At 40.5% G+C, this 23,494-nt stretch overlaps 1 protein-coding gene across 6 annotated transcripts in view; it reads left to right on the top strand.

Moving 5' to 3' along the window:
* The window catches only part of TOPBP1 (DNA topoisomerase II binding protein 1), a 29,819-nt gene extending 6,377 nt beyond the window's left edge, over positions 1-23,442 (top strand). For 3 of the 6 annotated variants that reach the window (XM_048951288.1, XM_048951286.1, XM_048951287.1), the window contains exons 12-28: positions 365-537; positions 1,624-1,835; positions 1,977-2,269; positions 3,258-3,431; positions 4,285-4,394; positions 5,303-5,426; positions 5,794-5,943; positions 6,444-6,552; positions 7,120-7,312; positions 8,505-8,731; positions 10,101-10,264; positions 11,675-11,789; positions 12,272-12,435; positions 12,786-12,926; positions 13,949-14,038; positions 14,414-14,575; positions 14,791-23,442. In XM_048951288.1, the coding sequence (XP_048807245.1) occupies positions 365-537; positions 1,624-1,835; positions 1,977-2,269; positions 3,258-3,431; positions 4,285-4,394; positions 5,303-5,426; positions 5,794-5,943; positions 6,444-6,552; positions 7,120-7,312; positions 8,505-8,731; positions 10,101-10,264; positions 11,675-11,789; positions 12,272-12,435; positions 12,786-12,926; positions 13,949-14,038; positions 14,414-14,575; positions 14,791-14,934 (2,745 nt within the window). In that variant the 3' untranslated portion in view covers positions 14,935-23,442. Of the gene's footprint in view, positions 1-364; positions 538-1,623; positions 1,836-1,976; positions 2,270-3,257; positions 3,432-4,284; positions 4,395-5,302; positions 5,427-5,793; positions 5,944-6,443; positions 6,553-7,119; positions 7,313-8,504; positions 8,732-10,100; positions 10,265-11,674; positions 11,790-12,225; positions 12,436-12,785; positions 12,927-13,948; positions 14,039-14,413; positions 14,576-14,790 lie in introns of those variants that run through there. The other 3 variants (XR_007378175.1, XR_007378176.1, XM_048951289.1) reach the window with 3 other exon arrangements.
* The last annotated feature ends 52 nt before the right edge of the window (positions 23,443-23,494 follow it).

Below are 23,494 nucleotides of genomic sequence, written 5' to 3'. Positions count from 1 at the left end.
TGGTATCTTAGCTATTTCAAAGATGAAATTTTCTACAGGCTTGTTAACTAAGACTCATGACTCAAAGGCTTCTGGTCTGAGGGTCTGCCAGTACTTTAGACTCATAGAATGGCTTGGGTTGGAAGGCACCTCAAAGTTCATTTAGTTCCAACCCTGCTGCCAAGGGCAGGGTTGCCAACCACTAGATTGAGCACTAATCAGGCTGTCCAGGGCCCTGTTCAGTCTGGCCTTGAACATCTCTAGGGATGGAACATCCGCACCTTCTTGTGGCAGACTGTTCCAGCACCTCACCACCCTCTGAGCTATTGCAGTTTTGTGTTGCTGTTTGGCTTGATCTGTGATTTATACTGTCGTCTTTTTTAAGGTAACGTGTGTGGAACAGCAGCTCCTCTTAGATCCCCAATCCAATCCACTTTTCACACCAGTCCCAGTAATGGAAGGAGTTACTCCTTTGGTGGACTGCGTTCTTTCTTTTAGCCAATTTACTGGTGCAGAGAGAGACTCACTGGTTTATCTGGCAGGACTTCTAGGAGCAAGGTATATTCCTTTCTGTTCTTATACAGCCACTGTGATTAAATCGCTTACAAATTTCTTCTTTTATAGAATTAAAATGTTTCAACATAAAGTTCTTTTGGGTTTTGTTCATCTAAGTTATGACTGTGTAAATATTTCCCACTCCATTAGAGAAATCTGGTCTGTATTCACACAGCTTGATTTTTGCCCACATCCTCTGACTTGGTAATTCTATAAATTTGCTGACAAAATTGACACCAAAATGTCAGTTTTTCAGATGTCAGATTTTCTACATTCATAGAATCATAGAATGGCTTAGGTTGGAGAGGACATCAAAGATCATGTAGTTGCAGCCCTCCCTGCAAGGTTGCCAACCACTAGTCCAGGCATGCCGGATCCCTTCCAACCTGGCCTTGAATGCATCTTGAGATGGGGCACCCATGAGCTCTGTGTGGTTCCAGCAGCGTGTTCCAGCACCTCGCCACCCTCTGAGTAAAAAATTTCTACCTAACATCTAATCTAGATCTCCCCTTTGTTGTTTTTTTTTTTTTAAATTCAAAGCCATTTCCCCTTGTTCTCACTATCAGACCATGTAAAATTTAGTCCCTCTCCTGCTTGTAAGCTCCTTTCAATTACTGAAAGGCTGCAATGAATTTTCCTGCAGCCTTCTCTTTCTGGACTGATCATGCCCAATTCCCTCAACCTGTCTTTATAGGGAAGGTGCTCCAGCCCTTCATCATCTTTGTCACCCTCTGGATCCACTCCAGTAGCTCCATATCCCTCCTGTACTGGTGACCCCAGGCCTGGACACAGTGTTCCAGATGGGGCCTCGTGGGTAGAGCAGAGGGGGACAATCACCCCCCCACTCCCTGCTGGCCACTCCACTTTTGGTGCAACCCAGGATATTGTTGGCCCTCCAGACTGCAAATGCAAAAGCAAATGCTGCTTTTTGTCCATTAGCATCCCCAAGTCCTTCTCTGCTGGGAAACAGGCCTTGGATAATTCTGCTGGTTCTCTTTGTGTCACTTGAATGTATTTTATAGCATTATAAACTTGCCACAGGTTAACCTTATTTATGACTAAATAAATGTTTTATTAATCTAATTTTAGAGTCCAAGAATTCTTCGTGAGAAAAGCCAATGCAAAAAAGGGAATGTTTGCAAGTACCCATCTTGTGGCGAAAGAGCCGGATGGTTCCAAGTATGAGGCTGCAAAGAAGTGGAATTTGCCTGCAGTCACTGTAGCTTGGCTTTTGCAGTCTGCAAGGACAGGAAAGAGAGCAGACGAAAGCAAGTTTTTGGTTGAACATGCAGATGCTGAAGGTTGGTTATTAGCAAGCTAGGGAATGTGGGAAGGAAGGTCAGATGAATGAATACACTTTCAAACAAGTGTATGTGATACCTGTGTTTTTTTAAAAGAGAAATCAGATGGCTTGCTTATATTTCGTTTGTTTCCTTTCAAAGATGAGAGTTCCATTACTAAGCTTAGCAAGACACCTCCAACTACTAAATTTCCTGATTCTCCAGAACGACCTGCTTATCTCCACAAAGCTGGAAAAAAGCCAGCCGTCACCCCTCTTGATATCAACAGGTTTCAGAGTAAAGCTTTCCAAGCTGTCATCTCTCATCATGTTGGGAAAACAGCAACTCCTCCTGCAGCAGGAGGGCTGCTACAAAAAGAACCATCTTTACACCTTGATACACCATCAAAATTTCTTTCTAAAGACAAGTTATTCAAGCCTTCTTTTGATGTAAAGGTAATGCTCTTTGCAAATTCTTATGTTGATCGAGCCATTGAATTTAAAGATATGCATAAATTTAAAAACAACACAAAAATGTTATTGTAAGCCTCTTTACCCTGTTAACTACAGCCTTTCTATTTCGAATATAGCCAGAAGAATGACCTCTGTTAATTTGCATATATTTCTAGTTAACAACCTGTGAATTAAATCTGTTGCATAGTAGATGTTTTAATGTCGTTAACAAAGCTCCTTTGTGCCTATTGCATCTTACGTGTTCTACACCTCATAGAGCATAATCTGTTCTTTACATTGAACGACTGAGAAATACAACCAGAAGGCTTGTTAACTCCTCCAGATATTAGGAAACAAATGTTTACTTGTTCTGTGATGAAACGCTACTTTAATGACTTTAATAAAGAAAATTATTGCTGCAAATTGAAAAATGGGTTAGGGCTTTGGGTTCACTGTCTCATTCTGAAAGCCATGAAAAACTATCAGCCTTAAAACATGGTGAGGAAACCACCAGGAGTGCTGGAATAGCTGTTGAGTGAATTGAATGTGCTTGTGAAGCCTTCAGATTTGTTTTTCATTATCAAGGCCTTGATTAGAATGTGAATTCACTGATTTTTCAGCCAAGTTGTTGGGTTTTTGTGGTAGTGGATTTTTTTCCCTGCTCCTCCCTTCCCCCCCTCTTCCCTTCCAATGGAACAACGCACATTGGAAATGGTTTGGGATTGGGAGTACCTGGATTTGGCTGCTGGCTTCTTTCCATTGCAGGCAGTTCTCCCCGATGACAGTGAAAAAGAGGATTAAATCATCTCTTTTCTTCTTCCTGTTTTAAATTTGTATACTCTGAGATTGGGATTCTCTTGTATAGTTTTTGTGCAGTGGTACTTTGATTTGTGCTTGCTAGCTGCTACTGTAGGACACAGTCCTGATTTTATGAGAATGTTGGTTGTAACACCTTCATGAAGGTCAGTCAGTTACTTTGTTTTTTTGGTAGGATGCTCTGGCAGTTTTGGATACTCCAGGAGGTCTTGGTCAAAGGAACAGGAAGCTGAGCACCCCTCTTTCTGAAGTCATTGGCAGAAACCTGAAATTGGCACTGGCAAACAGCACTCGGAATACAGAAGCTCTTACTGCCAGCCCTCAGCTGAAGGCTGCACAGCCAGAAGTGGTAGGAGATTTTGGTTTTGAGCTTTTGGAACATAAATTGATTAAGAAAATGCTGTAGCTTTTGTGAGTTAAGCTATAAAGGAGTTTGTGCATTGTGATAGATTTGAGTAAAAATGTGTATTATTGTGCATCTTCAACGGTGAATAAAGCAAGATAAGACACTAGGCAGAAATTTACAAATCTTTTTCTCTTGTCTGTACTGCCATCCCAAATACTAAGGAGTTGCTAAGCTGCATGGTTTATAAAGCTGTGACAATTCAGTTTTTGTTGTATTAGGATAGTAGGGTTTTATAACAATTAAGGAACTCCTAGGCTCCTGATGAGCAGGATTAAATATTTCACACTGCACTGAAGTTCAGAGCTCCAGCCTAATCTACTCAGAGAAACCAGGCAAAGAAGTGAGAGAAAAGAGTTTTTAGTACTGCTTCTCATGTTGTTGCACATGTACTACAAAGGATGGGATGAAACTAATGGCATTCAGTAAGGGAAGGTTGTTACTTCTTATTCTGTAGTTTCTGAACTCTAACCTTTTCACTCTGGTAGAGTGCAATGTTTTCGTGGAATCAGCTTGATAATTCCTTAATTTTGGTGCTTAGGGAAGTTGTCAGTCTGTGATGAAAAAAGCACAGTATGGTTTAGGGAGACTGGCTAAGAGTGAATCTTTTGTCTTTGGATTCCTAGTGCTTGGAAGGCTAGTTGTGCTCTCCTTTGACGTGGAGATTGGGAGAACAAAAATGTTTGCCTTTTCCTGTTATTGGAAGTATTATCACATATTGCACTAAATACTTAAATATTTGTGTTATTCATGCAGACACTTTCTAAACATGATTTTTTCTTTCCCTGTACTTGAACAGGAAGAAGAGCTCAAGCCTCTAGCTGGTGTTGTCATATGTGTTAGTAAAAAACTTAGTAAGAAGCAAAGTGAACTGAATGCTATAGCAGCTTCTCTTGGTGCAGACTACAGGTATCAGACAATAAAGCACAACTTCTAAGCTTCTGCACAGTGGGAATTGAAATAAATATGAATCTTAGTATTCTAATACCCTCATCTGTGGGACCTCTTGCTATAGCTGAGCTTTAAGTTTCACCATCTTAAATGATTTACGTCCAAGAATACAGCCACACGCTAATATAAAACAAGTCATGTTTTCTCTGTGTTCCTGATAAGTCCATCTTGACAAAACTTTATCCTGAAGTCTACTAGTGCTGCAGAAAAATGTTCTTTCCTCCTCTTTTTTTTTTTTTTTTTTTTTAATGCAGAAGATACTGAAATTTTTGGCATTTGGGAAGTTTAAAATTGACTTCAGATTTTGAATCTGATCTGAATATGTGCGTGTGTCTCTCTGGCTCAGAACTAATTATTTTACAGGTTGTGAACATGGCTAAGTTCTGTGATTAGAGAAACTAAGAAGAATAGGTTGTTACTGAGAGGAACTACAAACTATTTCCATTAGATAACAAGTTAATTTTTATGAGTTTACATTTTAAAATCCTATATTTCATTTTGAGCTTCATGGACTGGTATTCCAGTTGCAATTCAATATATAAGTAAAAGAAAAGCACATAACAAACTGCTCACACTTATTTTTAGAAACTGATTTGGAACTTCATTTACTTAGTAGTAACAACAAATCAAAACCCCAAACTGTCTTTTATACCTTTGTCAGACTAAGTTTTGTTTACTTCAGAAATGCTTTCAGAAGAGATTGAAGGCGTTCTGTCCTGAAACTGAAAGTAGTCTTTCTTTTGTTATGGCTAAGTAAATAATGAGCACACTTTCTTCATCAAAGTAGGTATATTTCTAGGATCAGCTGCTGATTCTTTTAGATAAGTAATTATATTCTCCAGTTGTATTCCATTTTTATTTTCTAGATGGTGTTTTGATGAAACAGTAACGCACTTCATCTACAAGGGAGGGCAAAACGACAACAACAAGGAATACAGATCAGTTAAAGAACGAGGAATACATATTGTTTCAGAACACTGGCTTTTAGAGGTATGAAGCTTGTTTGCTTTTTTCCCCCTTTTACTAAAAGTGAACAGAAAAGAAGGCTTAAAACTCATTAGATAGCAGTTGATTTTCTGTTGGAATTTATGTTGAGCATATATAGGAATTGATGTTTCACATTCTGCTTTGAACTTACAAACATTTTTTGCTGGCATGCGTTTCCCTTGTACTCTGTAAGGGAAAAAGAAATTCTCTTCCATTCAGCAGTTCTGCTACATGTTTCCCAGAATGAGAGCTGCATTTTTCTCTGGTGTAAACTACTTCTTTCGGTGATCCTTTTCCTGTACTTAAGTATGGAACTTGTATTGATTTTTCCAGTTTCTCACCTTTATAATATTAACTAATATTGTTACAGTGTGCCCAAGAATATAAACGGCTTCCTGAATCTCTCTTTCCTCACACTTACAATCCCAAAATGAGCCTGGACATCAGTGCGGTGCAAGATTTCAGGCCTTCCTCTTCCAGTAAGCTTCCACCCACTGGAAAACCAGCAGAAGAAAGTGAGGTATGGTGTGTGATAGAAATTCATGTTCTATGGCATCATTGGAATTCAGTTCACGTGGCTGTTATGTTGAATGTAATAAACAAAGTTGATTCTTTATTCAGTGATATGCTGAAGCAGATTTCACTGCTAATTAATTGCTATTACAGATGCTGCTTCATGCTTTTCCTGCATTTATAATTCTCTTCTGGGACAATAGAAGCAAACACAGACATTTCAGGATTAGAAGTGCTTTCCACATCCGAAATAGTGTAGTCCATTCCCTGCCTTCTTTTTTAAGTAAGCAAGAGATCCAAGGCATAAGCTTGACTTAGTAGACCTATAGACTGCAGAGTAGGTGTTGTCATTGATGCCATTTTTCACTATCTTACCGACGTGGTGGCAGAAAGATTGGCTTGTTCTAAGGCAAGATTATTCTTTACCAGAATTTTCACAAATGATGAACGAAGGTAAAAACAAAGGATGTGGTATTAAAGAATTCTACTTGCCTTCATTGGCTTTAGGTTATTCTAGTGGATGAAGATGATGCTGAAGATGATTTAACTACTGACCAAATAAAGGAAACAGTTGGCACAGGAGGAGAGCACGTTGGAATAAGTGAATCCAGGGGAGGTAAGTATAAATCCCTGTTCTCAGAATAGTCACCTAATGTCAAACTGCCAGTGTAAGCCTTCTACAGTTTCAGGTGCTGAATGTTAAGATGTGAAAGCTTTAGCTGCTGTATCTGTTTACCAGTCAAATAAAGCTAGCCATTGTTGGTCGATTTGAGGGTTTTGCTCTCTAGTATAAAGATCTTGCCACCCCATGAAAAATTGGGTAATCATTACAAATTACTTAGTTGCTATTTCTTTTTTAAAAAAAAAAGTCAAAGTTTGATTTTTAGCACAGAAAAATCAGTCTTCTATACATTTTTGTGTTATGTGAAGAAAAGTGTTACAGGAGAGTTGTGGAATATAAGGCAGATCATGTAAACAATTTCAGAAGTGATCCAAATGTGAATTCCTGCTTGCGACAAGAAAGGGGTGACTTCAGTGATACATCGTTTTCCTGGATAGTCTTTCCTTCCTTGATTGTATAACCTTCCTCCCTGTTACAGGGGAGGAAATTGACTTGTATGGCTGTACTTTCCAACTTACCGTAGTAATCTTGATCTTGTGGGCTTTGTTTATTCTCCTGAAGTTTTAACCCAGGCGCTGGAAATGAGGGAGAGCTTCCAGAGGCAGCTGCAGGAGATCATGTCTGCCACATCAATAGTGAAACCACAAGGACAAAGAGGATCCCTTTCAAGGAACAGTTTTGACAGTTCTCCAGCCACTCCTGATAGCGCACGGTCTGTGCGAAACGGCCGCAGCAGGGCCTTGGAAGCTCTAAGGTATTGATTCTCATTTTGGTGTATCTTATCTTGTCCTCTCTACTCAGTCACTGAAACATGAACAGATCTCCAGGGTTTTCAGTTGTATTGTCTTTCTGTTCTGATATACTTCATTTTCTTGTAATTTAGAATCTTTAACAAGACCTGCTAGATAAAATCAGAACATTATCTTAATCCTAAGATTACATATAAATGAGTATATTTGCTTTTCAAAAAAGTAGTAGAATATAATTGCTTTTTAATATTGAAGTGAATTGTGCAAACCAACTAATTTGTCTTCAGGTTAGTTATATTGTTAGAGATATTTGAGGAAAACAGTGCTGCAGTATTTCAGTACCTCAGTCATCTACAAATAGTAGTTGTTCTTTGTATAATCAATAGATATCAAGATATTATAATCATAATATAATTGTATAATCAATAGATATCAAGATGTTATAATCACAATATAACCAAGAGAGTTAGGCAAAGTAGACAATAATAACAAAAAGAGAATAAGTGGAAGAGCTTACCCTTTGGCTGGGCTCACCACAAAACACCAAGAGAGGTAATCTCCAGAAGAGATCCTTCCCTGCTGGTAGCCAGCTCTTAAATAGGTCTAGGAGGGGTGCAGCCTGGCTCCACCCCTTCCAGCAGCACAGCTGAATTGCCTTCACCTGTGCTCCTCTGGCTGACTCATGGCTCGCCTCAGGTGATCAATCAGAGGTTCAGGCCATGCCTCAGCAGTTCCCATACAACAAATTGTAGTTGTTCTTATAAAGCATTTTGTGACTATTTATCCTCTTTTCATTTCTCTCTGTGCAATCACAGTGAATAGGATTTTAGCTCCAAGGGTGCTGAGCTCCAGTGAGAATGTAATTGAAATCTTGCAAAATCATTCCTTTAGTTGGGAGTTTATTTGCAAATTAAAAGATTCAGTAAAAGGTAGAGTTGCACTGATTATGGAATAATTTATCAGTGTCACACATGGTGAAAATATCTCCTGCTTACATTTTGGTTGCCTTTTTTCAGCCACACTGACCCTTAAATCCACAAAGACGGATTGCCAAAGTTGCTTTCATACTGGAGGCTTCCACTTTTCTGGGCATGCTTTCTAATAATGTCGCTTGGATGTTACAGTTGTTACCTCCTAGCATGGTAGTCTTCTGTAAAAACAAAGGAATATTTAAGGTATCTGTGCTTTTTCCCTCAGGCAATCTCGTCAGGCTCTCACAGATATCAACACGGAGCCATCCCAGAGTGAGCAGATCATCTGGGATGATCCTACAGCAAGGGAGGAGAGAGCGAGACTTGTCAGCAACTTTCAGTGGCCTAACAGTCCTTCCCAGTACACAGAGCAAGCTCAGAGTAACGTTAATAGGAACACGGATGAGTCTACCTTCAAAGGGTCCATACCTGACGCAGAGATTGCTGGTATAGGTAAAATGAAATCAGAAATAAAATACCATTTTTCTTTGCTACAGCATTGGGTTGATCTTTGGAGATTTTAAAATATGGCAATGCTTAAATTTTACTTCAAAAATACCAGATACTTAGAGAGTGAACATCGTTGGCATTTCTTGAATGTAAAACTATACTTTTTTCATCTTTGAGCTCTACTCTATATGTGTTGCTGTTTCTTAAAAAAACACCACGTGGTTAAACACCACGGCAGTGGCAGTGCTTTTCTGAAAATAATCTGTATCAACTGTAGAAAATATCCTCCACAGTTTTATTTGGATCCTCAGCTGGCTTCCAGCTAGCAAGTCAGGGTAGATGCAGTGGAATTCAAATAGGAATACTAGCAGCAGAATGTTTTAAATATTAGTAGGTGAAGACTGAAGGAACAGAAAGAAGATAATTGTGAGTGCCAAAAACAGTATCTCAGAGCTACTTATGAATTTGGTTCAGTTATGATTTAGTCAAGATACTGTGTTTATCTTTCCTGTTATTTCTGAAGTCTCAATCTTCTGCTGGGACTAAGCAGGACTAAAGCAACACATTTAAGGTTTTTTATCCATTTTGGCTTTCTTCCCACGTTGTATAACCAAGATGTTATAATCACAATACAATTGTGTATAATCAATAGATATCAAGATGTTATAATTGCAATATAATCAAAAGAGTAAGGCAAAGCAAACAAGGATTACAAAAGAGAATAAGTAGAAGAGCTTACCCTTGGGTTGAGCTCACTAGAAGATACCAAAGAGGAGGATCTCCAGAAGAGATCCTTCCCCTCTGGTAGCCAGCTCTTAAATAGGTCCAGGAGGGCAGCACAGGTGAATTGCCTTCACCTGTGCTCCTCTGGCTGACTCATGGCTCACCTCAGGTGATTAATCAGAGGTTCAGGCCGTGACTCAGCAGTTCCCATACACACGTCCAGACAGATTAGCAGAATCATTTACTTCTCTGCCCATTGCCACCTCTTCCCACCCCCCAACAAATCTATTGTGTAGAGATTCTTATTCTGAAGAATTTCCACCGAAAACTGCTGTCCTAGAGGAGGTTGAAGAGAATTAGCTAAATTCAGGGTTTTTTTTGTTTGTTTATTTTTGTTTAAATGAGTAAGTATATTTAGCATAAGAAATTAGGCCATTTGAGGTTTTTCTGCTTTTCAAAACAAGGCATCCAGGGACATAGTCTGTAAGGTTCAGTTGGTGGTCTGTGGTATAAGCACCTTTTAAGAAGGGCAATATTGACATGTTAGCTGTGCATTTTGTAGCACCCTTTTAGGATAACTACTTTTGTACTTTGTCCGTAATTATATTCAGCCAAGGACAGGTCCTGTAACAGTGTTTTACTTCCTCAGCTGTTCCTGAGGCTGGAGATGGAGATACGATTGAAGATCTGAAGAATCCTGTATGTAGAGATCCTGAAACACCCGTTAAAGATCACTTGATCCCCACCCCGCAGGCTCCCAGCATTGCATTCCCACTGGCTAACCCTCCTGTGGCACCACAGCCCAAAGAAAAGGTTTGACATTTGAAGAAATGCTCATGATTGTATGTGTTCTAGAAGTGTAGCTATACTTTAAGGGCTGCTCTGAAAGTAATGCCTCCTGTATTATTATGTTTGCCCATAACATCAGAGGCAGATGTTGATGGTATGGCAGTAGAGGTTAAATGTTCCCAACAGTATTCCATTACATGTTGTTGCCATGTGACAGATGGCAGTAGGGATGCAGTCTGACAAAATGGTGTCTGACATGCAAGTGCCTCTGAAGAAGAAGTGTGGCATTGAATAATTTGGTGTGGAAAAAATGGCACCCATTGACATCCATCAATGCTTGCTGAATGCTTATGGAGACCAAACAGTGGATGTGAGCACAGTGAGTTGGTGGGTGGTGCATTTCAGCAGTGGCAACAGCATCCATGTGAAGTGCACTGAGAGGAGCCCTGTGGAGAGGAAGTTGGAGGTCCTGGTGAATGAAAAGCTGGACATGAGCTAGCAGCGTGCTTGCAGCCTGGGATGCCATCTGTATCCTGATGGCCAGCAGGATGAGGGAGGTGATTGTTCTCCTCTGCCTTTCCGAGGCCCCATCTGGAGTACTTTGTGTAGGCCTGGGGCCCCTAGCACCAAAAAAAAACATGGAAGTGACAGAGCAGGTCCTAAAGAGGCCGTGAAGATGATCAGAGGTCTGAAGCACCTCTTTTATGAAGATAGGCTGAAGGAGCTGGGCTTGTTTAGCCTGGAGAAGAGAAGGCTCCAGGGAGACCTCATTGCAGCCTTTTGCTGCTTTATGGGTGCTTATAAGCAGGAGGGGGAACTCTAGCCACGTTTGGATGATGGAAAAACATTAGGCCTGTATTTTGCAGATGGTATCTGGAATTTAGGCTTAAATGCCAACTGCCTATCTTTGTTCTGGACATAAACCTGGTTCAGAAATTTAATGTTGTGTAGTGAACTTGAAAGTAAGTAGGAAAAGTAGGCTTTTGCCTTCAGTGTATCATTTGTATATCAACTTCCAGCAGCAACCATGTGTCTTCAGAGGGCTGAAGTGCCATGTTAGTGAGTAAACTGTGGTGGAAGTATATAGGGAGCCTTGGGAGTTAAAGAAAGCCTGAATGGATGAGGCAGTGTGATAGATGGATGATGGTTGCTTCATGTTGTCAGCTTGCCATTCAGAGAATATGGATTAGTTTTTAATGACACATTTATTCAGTTCTGCCCTAAAAAAAGGGGAAACAAGAGGATGTTAAGCAGGTGCTTAATGCTGATTTGATAAGATCCAGCTTTTGTCAAGTGATTGACAGATTTGGTTCTTCTTTTCCATGCTAAAAGAAAACTTAACATAAAAATAACCCAGAATTGCTTGCAGGGAAACAGTCAACTGTCAAACTAATCTTTCTGTAATATTTCCAAAATCTGTTGCTATATTTTCAGGCTGTTACAGAAGATGAGAAGGTAGATGAAGAACCAGAAAAATGCCGTAAATTTCAGCTGTCTTCTCTTAATCCTCAAGAAAGATTTGACTATTGCCATCTGATTGAGGAATTAGGTACCAGCTATTTGTGAAATGCATGCAATAGTGTGTGTTGTAAGCTGGGAAAAGAAAGGGCTTCTGTTAACGACACATCAGATCAGAGTTCTCAAATTTATGGTTTTCTGTGCTTGTGAGCAATTCCTTGAATATGTTATTATTATGTGAGTGATCAGCTTTGCCATAAAACAGCAATGGTTTTGTATTCTGGCAGTTTCTTTCAGCTGTCTCCACAACAGCCCCATTCTTTACTGTTGGGAGTGTCTAGAATCTGCTGTCTTCTGGTGTCTCCCATTCCTGTCTCTGTTACACCACCACTTTTTCTTTTCCCAGAGTTCCTCTTTCCTTGCCAGCTTCTCCCTCATCACTTCAATCGTAATATTTTCAGTGTAAATCTGAGATTTAAAAAAAAATTCAAATAATTCTCACTTTGAGTGATCTTTTTGTGGTACAGCCTGAACTCTAAATAACTTGAATCGTATTAAATCCTCAACTCCAAGGCGGAATAGTACTTGAGAAACAGTGCTTTGATCCAAGTTGCACACACATCGTTGTGGGACATCCTCTTCGAAATGAGAAATTCCTGGCCTCGATGGCAGCTGGAAAATGGGTGCTTCATCGTTCCTACCTGGAGGCATGTAGAGGAGCTGGCTGCTTTGTTCAGGCATGTAACCTCGTTACTGAGAAACTAGAATGTTGCACTTTTTAATGTCTCATGTGGCTGAACACTGGGATTTTTAGAGGCTCCAGTACCTCAGAAACTTTTGGCAAGCTCGTCTCTGAAAACAGGTTGCTGACCAAACCTGTGGGAAGTTTTTATGCATGGCTATGGTAATTACGTGCATTTAAGAGACATATCTCTAATTCTATCAGGAGCTGCTTTGCTCAGATAAAATTGATGCACAGAACTACACTGAGTTGTGATTTGTTCTGGATGTTTGTTGTTTTTTTTATTACTTTCTGCTAGTAAAGTTGACAAGACTTCTTTGTAATTCATGCCTCTGATTATTCTAGGAAGAAGATTATGAGTGGGGAAGTGATTCCATACTTAATGTTTTGCCTGGGATCAATGTAAACCAGAAGAAGCTAGCGCTTGCAGCCATGAGGTGGAGGAAAAAAATTCACAAAGGAAGGCAAGAAACTGGAATTACTGAGGTACTGAGATGTGTGTTGGATGTAGGGTGTACAGTGTGGATGGCCAAGACTGTCACTGAGAAACCCAGAAGTTTCTCTGTCAGGAAAAATGAATCTGTTTTACTAAGAACAAAATGGCTTAGCTGGATATCTTCTAGTTAGTTGAGTAACCTTTTAGTGCTGATCTATTACATCTTAATCTATTCCTGAACCACCCACTAGTCATGCTGTTTGCAGAGCTAGACAGGTGGTTATTGATGTATGTAAGCATAATTCAGCCATTAAGATGCCTTTGTTTGTGCTCTAGCTGGGATTATCCCTTGGTTTTACCAGAAAATCATGGATGGTGCTGGCAGTAATTCTTAGAAATCCCTTCTGTGCCATACAGGTGAATACAGCTCACTGGAAAGCATTTTCCCATATCTAGCAATGGGTGAAATACTGTACTTCAAACAAGGCAGCAGTTGACACCTCTCCCAAAGCACCTTCTCTGATGTCTCACAGTGCAAGTTCTGCCGTTTTTCTGTGACATTTCTGAAGGTGAAACAGGAGCTCACCAAGTCCTTGTAGCTGCTCTCTCCAACCAGACACGAAAGCATTCACTGAAAGGTGGAAATACTGCCAGTGTCTCAACTGCATCAGTGTAACTCACGTGTATTTTATAACCTCCTTTAAATGAGTGTTAGTGAGAGAAAGTATGTCCCTTGCCTATTTGGAAATATATTGACCCTAAGTGCTCTTACTCAGCTTTGTAGCTGAGTATGTAATTGAGTACACAGGTTTTCTTAAGATGTTTGTTTCTTGTTGGTGTTGCAAGTGTTTTGAATAGAACGGTTTGCCCACCTTCCATGCAGGTGGAGTGGCGTGGTGGAAAGCTGGTGGAGTGCGTGGTGTTCGCCTGATAGTTTTACACTGTGCTTTTTTCTGCCTTTTACAATTTAGAAAAACAGATGATAGCAAATGTTTGTCTGATAGGTACACCTGAAAGAGGCAAGTGAGGGATCTGTGAACTTCATTATGGCTAAGTGGAGTCTTTTATCTAGGGAGCGTTCAGTGGCTGGAAAGTGATCCTGAATGTTGACCACACCAAGGAAGCAGGATTCCGACGCCTTCTTCAGTCAGGAGGAGCAAAAGTATGTAGCTTTCTGGGAAAAAGAAAGTACACATTACTGTTTTTTTTTATCTTCTGTTGTTTTGTTGAGTGTTCATTGTTACTTTTTAAGGTATTGGTATTATTTCTTAAACTCTGTGCAGGTTATTGTCTATGCTAGTAGTAGGGCCTAGCCAAAATTGCTCAGACTGCTGAGCACAGAATCTGTGGGTCCTGCTCTGATGAGAGGATTGGCTTTGAAAGGTAAAGATGGTGCAGAATGCACAGAAAATGGTATTTTGTTTTGTGTTGGTTTGATAGTTGAGTGCGTGTTTATAGGTCATGAGCTGCATTTATCTCCCATAGGGGAAGGAACAAAAAAATTAATAGCTTTTGTCTCTCGTGTTTTAATCTGTAGGTGTTCTCTGGTCATTCTGTGTCTTTCTTCAAAGAAGCGACTCATCTCTTTGCTGACTTCAGTAAGCTGAAGCCAGATGACACCAGGGTGAACGTAGCAGAGGCGGCAGCCCAGGGAGTGAACTGCTTGAAGCCAGAGTACATTGCAGACTTCCTCATCCAGGTGTGTGCTGTGCAGGCAGGACAGGGCAGGCCCGTCACCTCCAGCAGGTCACTAGGAGCCTCTGCCAGAGCAAGGAGCTTGCAAAATATGCTAGATGTGTGTGTGCAAAGGTCATTTTATTAATTTTACACCTTAGAAAACAACTGAGCAATTTCTTTGTTCTCAGAAGATCCTCCTTGAGCTAAGCAGCTTTTTTTCCCTTTCCTCTATTGAAGGATCCACCTCCCCCAATGGAGTCTTACTGCCTGCCGGAAGCTGAGCCTTGCTTCCAGAACAGCAAAGAACTTGGGACTGGATTATCCCAGAAAAGGAAAGCACCGGGAGAAATGAGCAGAGTCAAGCGATCCAGAATGCACTGAGAAAGCTCTGTGCTTTTAAGTTGTACATTTTATATATTCGTATTTATATTTTTTCAACCTCACCACAAAAATTAAAAGCTTTGAATCTCACTTCTCATTTGTCCTGACATTAAAATAGGTTTACAGTAATAGGGAAGATCTTTTTGGTTACCGATGCTGTTAACGATTTGGTTTAGGGACAGCACTGTATAATAAATAAATACTTTGAGATGCTCAGCACACTTTATGTTTGTTTTGGTAGGGAAAACACCACTTGATGAGAATGCCATTGCCATGGACGGTCATTCCAGTAGTGGACTTATATGTTGAGTATTTCCTCTTGGTTTTGCCCAAGAGAAAATACCAAAAGAGAAACTAGATTTAAAAAAAACAAAACCCCAAAAAAGCTTATACATTTTAGTAATAAATTATTCCATAAAAAACTTTAAGTTTTTGCCATTCCAAATATTAACACATGTGTTAGTGAATGCCAATTGTACCACTGCATCTCTGTCTTGCTTTGGGGTCACATACTGAAGATAACGCTGTTTACTAATGCCTTAAATATCAGTTTGGAATTAACTTTGCATTGCACTGGTGATGTTGCTTTGGGTTTTTATATAGGTAATGGGAAGTAGGAGAGAAGAACAAGGGGCTGTAGGGTATTTTTGTTGTTGTTGTTTATTTTTTCTCCTTTGCTCTCAGAAAATGCTGCTATGGAAGGGTAGTGCTACTATTGGCATTTCACAGGTAAGCTTCAGAGATGTCCAGGAACCACACAAGTCCTGTGAGTACTGTGACACAAGGGGCTGGACAGAAGGGCAGACTTGGTACAGCAGGCTTCTGAGTGTGAGCAGCTCTCCAGGTATTTCTTCAGCACTCTTCTGAAGATTTGTACAGCTGCAGACAGTGCCCAAGTGGACACTTGCAATGCAAGAGCCTGGGCTGTCACATAGGCAGGGCACAAGTGAAGCAAAGAGGACAGCAAGAAAATTTCTGTCCCAGGTCTTGAACACCACAGTGACAGCGTGTTGCTGTCAGATCACAAGTGCCTGCTGTCATTGTTTGGAGTCACTGGACAGATGAACACAAACAGACAAACCTGGAGGTATAATTCAGTTGCTTGCTGTTAAGATAAATTTATTTTCTTCAGCTTTCTTTACAGGAAACATCACAAAAGTGCTTTACAGAGTTTGATACCATTACTCTAACATGGGACAAAAGTAGAACAGAGGTGTGAACTGCACAGTCAGAAGTTGGCATATGCAGAAACCATGAGAGGGAAACCAAGGTAAAAAAGAACTACTGCCAAAAATATATATATACATAGCTTAGGTTTTGAACTTAAATTATTACTATAAGGACATATAAATATACAGGCACCAGTAGGTTCCTGTGTTAACTGTGAAGGGCCGCATAGTGATCACCTTCTATCCGCTGTGCTGGATGGGCTCCTGGCCATCCCTTTTTCCAGCCAGACGGTATCCTCCTTTCTTTTGTACTGCTGTAAGAACTCAAAGGGCTTTATCTTTGTTACTTCAGGTTGGCTCTAGTGCTGAGGCATTCCTGTACATTGCTGAAAGTAAATTCAGTTTCATATTTTCATTTATAGAGATGACCTCTTTGCCGTTCTTTGCTGTGTCGTCTTGTTATTGAACCAAACCAAACCCCCCCTCTAGGCTGGACCATGCTCCTACTGCCCAGGCAAGGCAGTTGTGCTTGAACTGACAAGTTACCAGTCACACAACTTCATTCCTTCTTATAGCTCATCTGTTTTACTGTAACCAGTGCTACTCCTTTCATTTTGCTGCATTATGTTGGAATGAGCTGTCATGGAGCCTTTGAGGATCTAGACATCAATTCTTCAGCACTCAAGAATGTTGTATTTATTTACTAAACATTTTGCAGCAGCAGTTGAGCTGTGTACGTGGTGTTAGAGCCTAGATTGGTGATGTACAGCATGATCCTGACTCATGGATTCTTGCTTACGGAACTGCTCTCTCAGTAAATGCTCAGTGAGGTACCTGGCTCAAGGTCCTTGGTAGGGTAATAATACAGCTGAACAAAAGAAGGGGATATCATAGTGAGGAAAGAGTGGCGTTGTGGTTTGAGCTGCAGGAAAGCAAATCTCTAAAAAAAAAGCCATGCCAACTTACAAAGCCAGTTTGCCTTCTACCTAAATTCCCAGACTAAAGATGCAGTGCAACCAGCAAGAGCTCGTCAGCCCTGAGGGGTACAGAGTGGTTAAGTAACTCAAGAGGCATAGGGCCAACGCGGGGATCCATGCAGTGGCAGCAGCATAGCTGCTCCACCTCTGCTTTCAAATTGGGATGGGAGAAAAACTTCACCTCCACCCTACAGACTTGATACAGTCCCCAGCAGCCACTACTGTAAGCACTATAGGTAGAACACCTAAATAAGGTATCATCCTGTGAACCACAGATCATTGTTAATAGCAGAAAGCAGCTGTTTTGTATGACAAATAATATAATATCTATAATTATATAATATATAATATTCCAATACTGAGAGAGTACAGCTCCTAAGAGGCAAGCATACATCCAAACAGTCTGAGTCTTCTTCCATCATACTACCTCCACTCTATTCCTAACTAACTGTCGCATTCCTGGTAAATGCAATTAGTACTTAAAGGCTGAGCCTTACTTATAGTTGTATGACCTTTAACCTACAAGATGAGAACATAAAGAGATGAAACAAGCCACAACGACTAAGCCTGCCCCTGTGTTGCTGCACTACCTTTATGTCAAACATCTAATTTCAGTGTCCAGTTAAGTACTGCACTGGTTGCATTACAGCAAGCATGCCTGAGCACTCGCTGGTCAAAGCAAGGAATGAATATGCTTGCTTCATCTCTGCCATGAACAAAGGAAAGAGTAACACAGAAATTTAAGTTTGCCACAGGCTTTGTTCTCTTGTGCTGGGTTCTGGCTGCTGGGAGATCTCAAATCAAGTTTTAATGAAACAGCGCAAGCGACAGGGATATGGAGCAACTCTACTGAAACCCATAAATTTATGCTCCTGGAGATCAGATTAACATACATTTTACCTGCTAAGCAATGTCTTTGCTCTCATTTATCAGCCGTATTTATGGTTCGAATCATTTTGTTATTGTACATATTCTGAAAGATACAGAACCAATGGTTTGTTTAAATTAAAAGAAAATGCAACAACATTTTAACTAATGCTCCTCTGCAAGCACAATATTTGAAAGAAAGCAGTTACAGCTTGATGACTTCAGTGCTGTAACAACTGAGCTAGAAGGAAAATGTCTTTATAGAAGGTAGACAAGAAAAGGTCAGATTGAGTAAAAGACAGGAGCAAGTCATGCTTGTCACTGATAAGAACAGTGAATTACATACATGACACCGAAGACTTCTGTATATATGATGGCGAAATCCAATGCCTATAGAAAATTAATAGGTTTGCCAGCATTAGGGAAAGTGGTGATTGCCAGGATAAGCTAACTTGTAAACCTGGCAAAGAGCAGAAAGTAAAGGTCAACAGAAAAAACAAAAGGCAGTGAGTAGTGGAAAGGCTTTAAACCACTCATACATGCTCTGGTGGGTTCTGAATTAGTTGTGATCTTCCAAGGGGACGATCTAGGCATCACCATGGCAGCTCAATGAAGACATCTACTCAGTGTGCAGTCAAGAAAGCGAACAGAACAGTATGGAAAAATATTACAGCGTAAATTTCAGCTGGGAGAGGCAGTAAGAACAAGGCAGCTTATTTGTAAAGGGAAAGAATAGATGATGAACGTCTTAGAATTCTCCTACCTACCATGTAATAGAACATTCCTCAAGGCCACTTTAAGCCTGTTACCAGTCTGTTGACCTCACTGCTGCATGAAAAATGCCACTCATCACCCTAAGTACATAAAAAAATCCTCCTATGTTTTGCTTTAACATTCATCATTCACCTAGTAGAACATTCCCCCCAAAGGAAATGCAGTAGTCTGTTGAAATCTAATAGTAATCACTTCTGACACAGAATCCTCACTGCTGATACACATTAACAACTGTCTTAGAGCTGCCATAACGATAAAACATCAGTAAGAGAAATAGCTGCTAGGCCTCATCTCTCTGTCCAGTCCCACCAGAGGTCTGATTTGTCAGCACGCATGCCACCATTGTGTTCTCTACTGCTATTTGGAGCCCTGCTGTAAAAGCTGAGCAATGAACCTCGAAATCACCAGCAAGCAAAGGCATATTCATAACAACTATTTCTTCATGCTCCTCCCACTGCACTTAACTGCTAGAACAGCAGAAATAGTAAATAGAGCAAGCGTCTCGTCTGCATCTGTATTCCTCTCCCTAGCTCTTCCTCTGCTTACTCCCAGTTCTGAACCATGTCACCCTGCATCCTGACACAGCTACATGCCTTCATGAGTGAACAGCTCTAGTTTCTAGCAATTTGAGCAAGCCTTAGAACAGCCACATGACAAGAGACGGCTCTGAGCAGAACTTTATTTCAGCCACGGGGTTTACAAAATACAGCAATACTGATTTTGATGTATTCCATGTAAAAACTGAAAGCCTTATATTAAGACACCATTTGGGTTTCACAGTTAACCAGAGAGGAAATGCCTGTTAGGGCAAGGTTCAGGCTGAGCACTATGACCATGCTTATTAAAATAACCATCTAATTATGTAATACTTGACTAGAGCACGGGTTACGTTCTGTAAAAATAAGTTCTCTCCAGAGTAGCATGAAATACTATCATGAAAGCTAATGTAAGGATGTTTTATAACGATTTTCTGTCCTTCCGCAGCACCAGAACTTCCTCTAAGAACACCTCCGGCCTCACAGCACCCTTGTAAGGTATTTTTTGCACAGCTGGGGAAGCTGAGGCAAAGTGAAACCAAGTTACTCCAAGTTAACACAGCAACTCAGAGGGAAACTAAGGCCAAACCCCACTCTCTTGGCCCTGCATGCTGGCTTCAGAACATTTGCTTCTTTCCACTGCATAAGGTTGTATGATGATGATGACACATTTCCATTCCTGCTTTTGAGATGCACTTTTTCTGCTGATTTATTAATACTGTGGTGCATTTTTAATACTTATATGAAAGCTTGCTTCCTAATAAGACCACTGTACTATCTTGGAATTTGTCCTTCCCTGGTTCCCTTTCTAGGTAAGCGATTACACACAGCCTCATACCAAGGCTGAACTCCACCCTCTCTCTGGGCAGAAAGAAACAGGACGCCCTCTCGAACTATTGAACTTGAAATACTTCTGCTGAGTTACAGGGATTCATCACTTCTGAAAGCAGTGCTGATCTCTGCAGCACTGTCCTTCCTACCCAAGTGCTCACGCTCCGTTCCCTGCCTCCTGCTGTGCATTCAGTACTGCCACGTAGCATAAAGCCTCCCTATTCCTTCTCATTTCTCTCCTGGTGTTATACTTAATTTCCATCTTCTCTTCTTATTATAAGATTGTTTTCTATTCTGCTTCCCACAGAATATGGTGAAGCTACATCTGTGCTTTAGAAGCCAAGCTATAATACATGAAAATTACCTTAACCCAAACCAGTTCTGTTGTCTTCTGTCTTTTCCCATCTGCTACAGCTTGCAGCTTCTTATGTTATAGCCAGACTAAAATGACTTTTTGGTTTTTCCTGAATAATGTACTGGCAAACACGTCTGATTTTCTGCTCCCTTTTACACACTTGCTTTCTGAATCCAAAAACCACATGCAAGTCTAACACTGCTTGAGCAGAGTTAAATATATTTATTGCAAAAGCAAACTCCATGATGTGAAGTCCTATCGATTTTGTATCATCTCCCTGACCTAAACTGTATACAAACCTTTGCCTTGTTGTGGTGAAAATCAACAGATAATCAAACACCAAAAAAACAACCCTCAGCCCCTGTAACATCAGATTTCTAACACAGTTTGTGCTTTTAGTAATTCAGCTATTCCTAAGCTTAAGAGTAACCTTGGACGTGACTGCTACAGCTAACTGCAAAGACAGAACTGAGGCAGCAGGAGAGAGCCACTTCTCAGCAGTTCCCTTTACCTGTGGGTAAGATAAAGCACAACTGAACCAGTGAGGGGCAAAGCAGGGGCAACAACAAAACTGATCTTCTCCTCCATTTCTCATTAGCTCAAGCATGTACATATGCCAGACCCCTGCAACAGGCACTTGGGAAATCCAACTTTTTGTTTTAAGTAGCAAAAGCTAGGCAATCTAAGCACTGCACCACCAAGAACCACAGATGTGAACTGCTCCTTTCCCAATAAGTAACACACATATGCATGTTCTCCTACCAAACTACGAATTTTATGGCCTTAATAAGTTACAAAGGTGGCTTAAAGAAAAAAATAACAACAAAAAGTAACATCAAACATTCAAAATGGACATTAATAATCCACTACTAAAGCATGTTACATGTTATGAAGTTCCTGTAGCACTACACAACAACACTTTACCAACTGGTATCAAGCAGCTCACATTCACAACTGACAATCCTTCATTTGGAGCAGAAGCCTTCTAGAAGCACTCTGAAGGAATGAAGCTGGCATTTTTTGCATGCCTCCAATGAATGCATCAACAAAGCAGAAAGTGGGGTTTCCTCAGTCTCAAAAGCACACTGTGCTTCTAGAGTACTGACTTTCAAAGCGTTAGGAATGCAGAAGAGCTAACTGTTACAAGGAAGATACTGACAATTGGTATTTTGATAGTTGCTAGCAATGGTATTTAACACAAGAAACACTAAAGGAGCCTAACATTCTGTACTGCAGAAGTCTGCTGCGATTTTTTTTCCTTCTTCCCTTTTTATGCCTCCAGAGGGAATCTGGAATGATACGCTTAGGAAAAGAGCCCCGAAATAGTTCTCAGTAGCAGATGGACTCCTGTGAGGCTGCTAAACAGTAGAAAAACGAGGCTTTTCATTCCTTAGCTTAGCAAAGCCAGCTTAAGTGAAAAGCACAAAGCATCATTCACATTCAATCCAGTCTCAAAACGGCACTATGCAGTGGCAATCAGAAGACACTATGACAGGTGGCCAACTAAGCTGCTGTGTTAGGATTCACCTTGATGTGCACTGCTGTAAGCTGCTGGACATGGTCCACCTGAGCAGAACGCTGACTACCCACTGCATGGTTTGACCCTTACGAGATCCAAATGCAACACGCTTGCTCAGCTATCGCAGGGGTTATGCTAGGGTAAGCTACAACTGAAGGTAAAGATTCATTACACTCCAGAATCCATGTATATTTCCATTTTATTTCATTTTAAGCTGTTACAGGGTTTTCTTAAACTGCCAGAGGTCATGCCCAAAAACTCAAAGATGGTACAATGGACAGTCTCATCTACCCTTCGTACAGTAGATTAGAACTTGATTCATGTGCATTGGCGACTTCAATCGCTTTAGAGAATCAGGAAAAATGTTTTAGGATTTCACATTTCTACCACATCAACTGACGTGCCCATTTACCATGAATTCCACAGAAACCTTGAGTGACACATCAACAGTTTTGCCGGCAACAAAGTATTTTCAAGGAAGATACATGGCTAAGAGCTCAAGGTATTGGTACCAGTCTTTCAGCCGGGTGGTTTCCCAGGTCTCTGACTGAAGAGAGTCTCTTGAGCCCTCTCTTTAATAGCAGCTTCTAGCAGAAATTTTAAAGACTTAACTTTGCAAGAGCAAAGCCAGTTTTAGTCTGTGCGCAGAAGAACCAGGTGAAACCCTGCCACAAAGTCAACAGCAAAATTCCCATTGGCCTCAGAGAAGTAATTTAAAGCAAGTCAGCAGTTAGACAAAAGGAACCCAACTACGCAAAATTCCCACGCTATCATCATCCTCTGCAGATGCACAGTACTCCCACGCAAGCAAGCAAGTTTTGGTTTGTTCCCTTGTTTCTCTTGCCATTGGCAACTCTTAGAGATGTTGGGTCTTTTTTTTTTTTTATTTTTTTAATTTTTTGGCATTTACTCTGAGAAACATCAACACTGGAGCATGCCACTACTTCATTTTCCTTCTGGCATAAGAGAAAAAGTTACAGCAGAACACTTTTGGTACACGTCAGGTTTTGCTGACTGAACCAGTTATGGGCAATGTCCTGCACTCTTAGTGTATCAGTGCCGTTTTGCCTACCTTCACTAAATTAATTCAGAAATGACAACGACTTAAAGAAGTCACTGCCTTCTGTTCTTACCCAACATTCTGACTTTATTAAATACCATTTATGAGTTTCAGTTTGAGGATTTCTGCCTCAAAAAGCCTGCAGGCTTCACCAAACTAGTCAAGCAAATAAGGCTTATCAAGCATAAGTCATCCCTCTGTACAAGTTATTTGGTTATTAAGTAACCACTGCCCTTTAACAGACAAATACCCATTCTCAACAAATCTGGTATTACTATTGCCATGTATCTCACATTTTCTTTAAGATGACAAATCCGAAAGACTGCAGTTGGAGTCTGGATACCTCTGTGTCAAATCAAAACCCTTAGTGCCTTAGGGTGAGAAAAACAAACTTCATGATAAAAAACAAAACAAAATAAACCCTATTTCACTATAATATTTCACTGTCATTTAAATACACTGTAATTTGATA

The sequence above is a fragment of the Lagopus muta genome, chromosome 7, assembly GCF_023343835.1.
Source record: "Lagopus muta isolate bLagMut1 chromosome 7, bLagMut1 primary, whole genome shotgun sequence".
In the NCBI taxonomy this organism is placed as follows: domain Eukaryota; kingdom Metazoa; phylum Chordata; class Aves; order Galliformes; family Phasianidae; genus Lagopus; species Lagopus muta.
The sequence above is the reverse complement of the archived record's forward strand: the minus strand, read 5'-3'. Positions and strand labels throughout refer to the sequence as shown.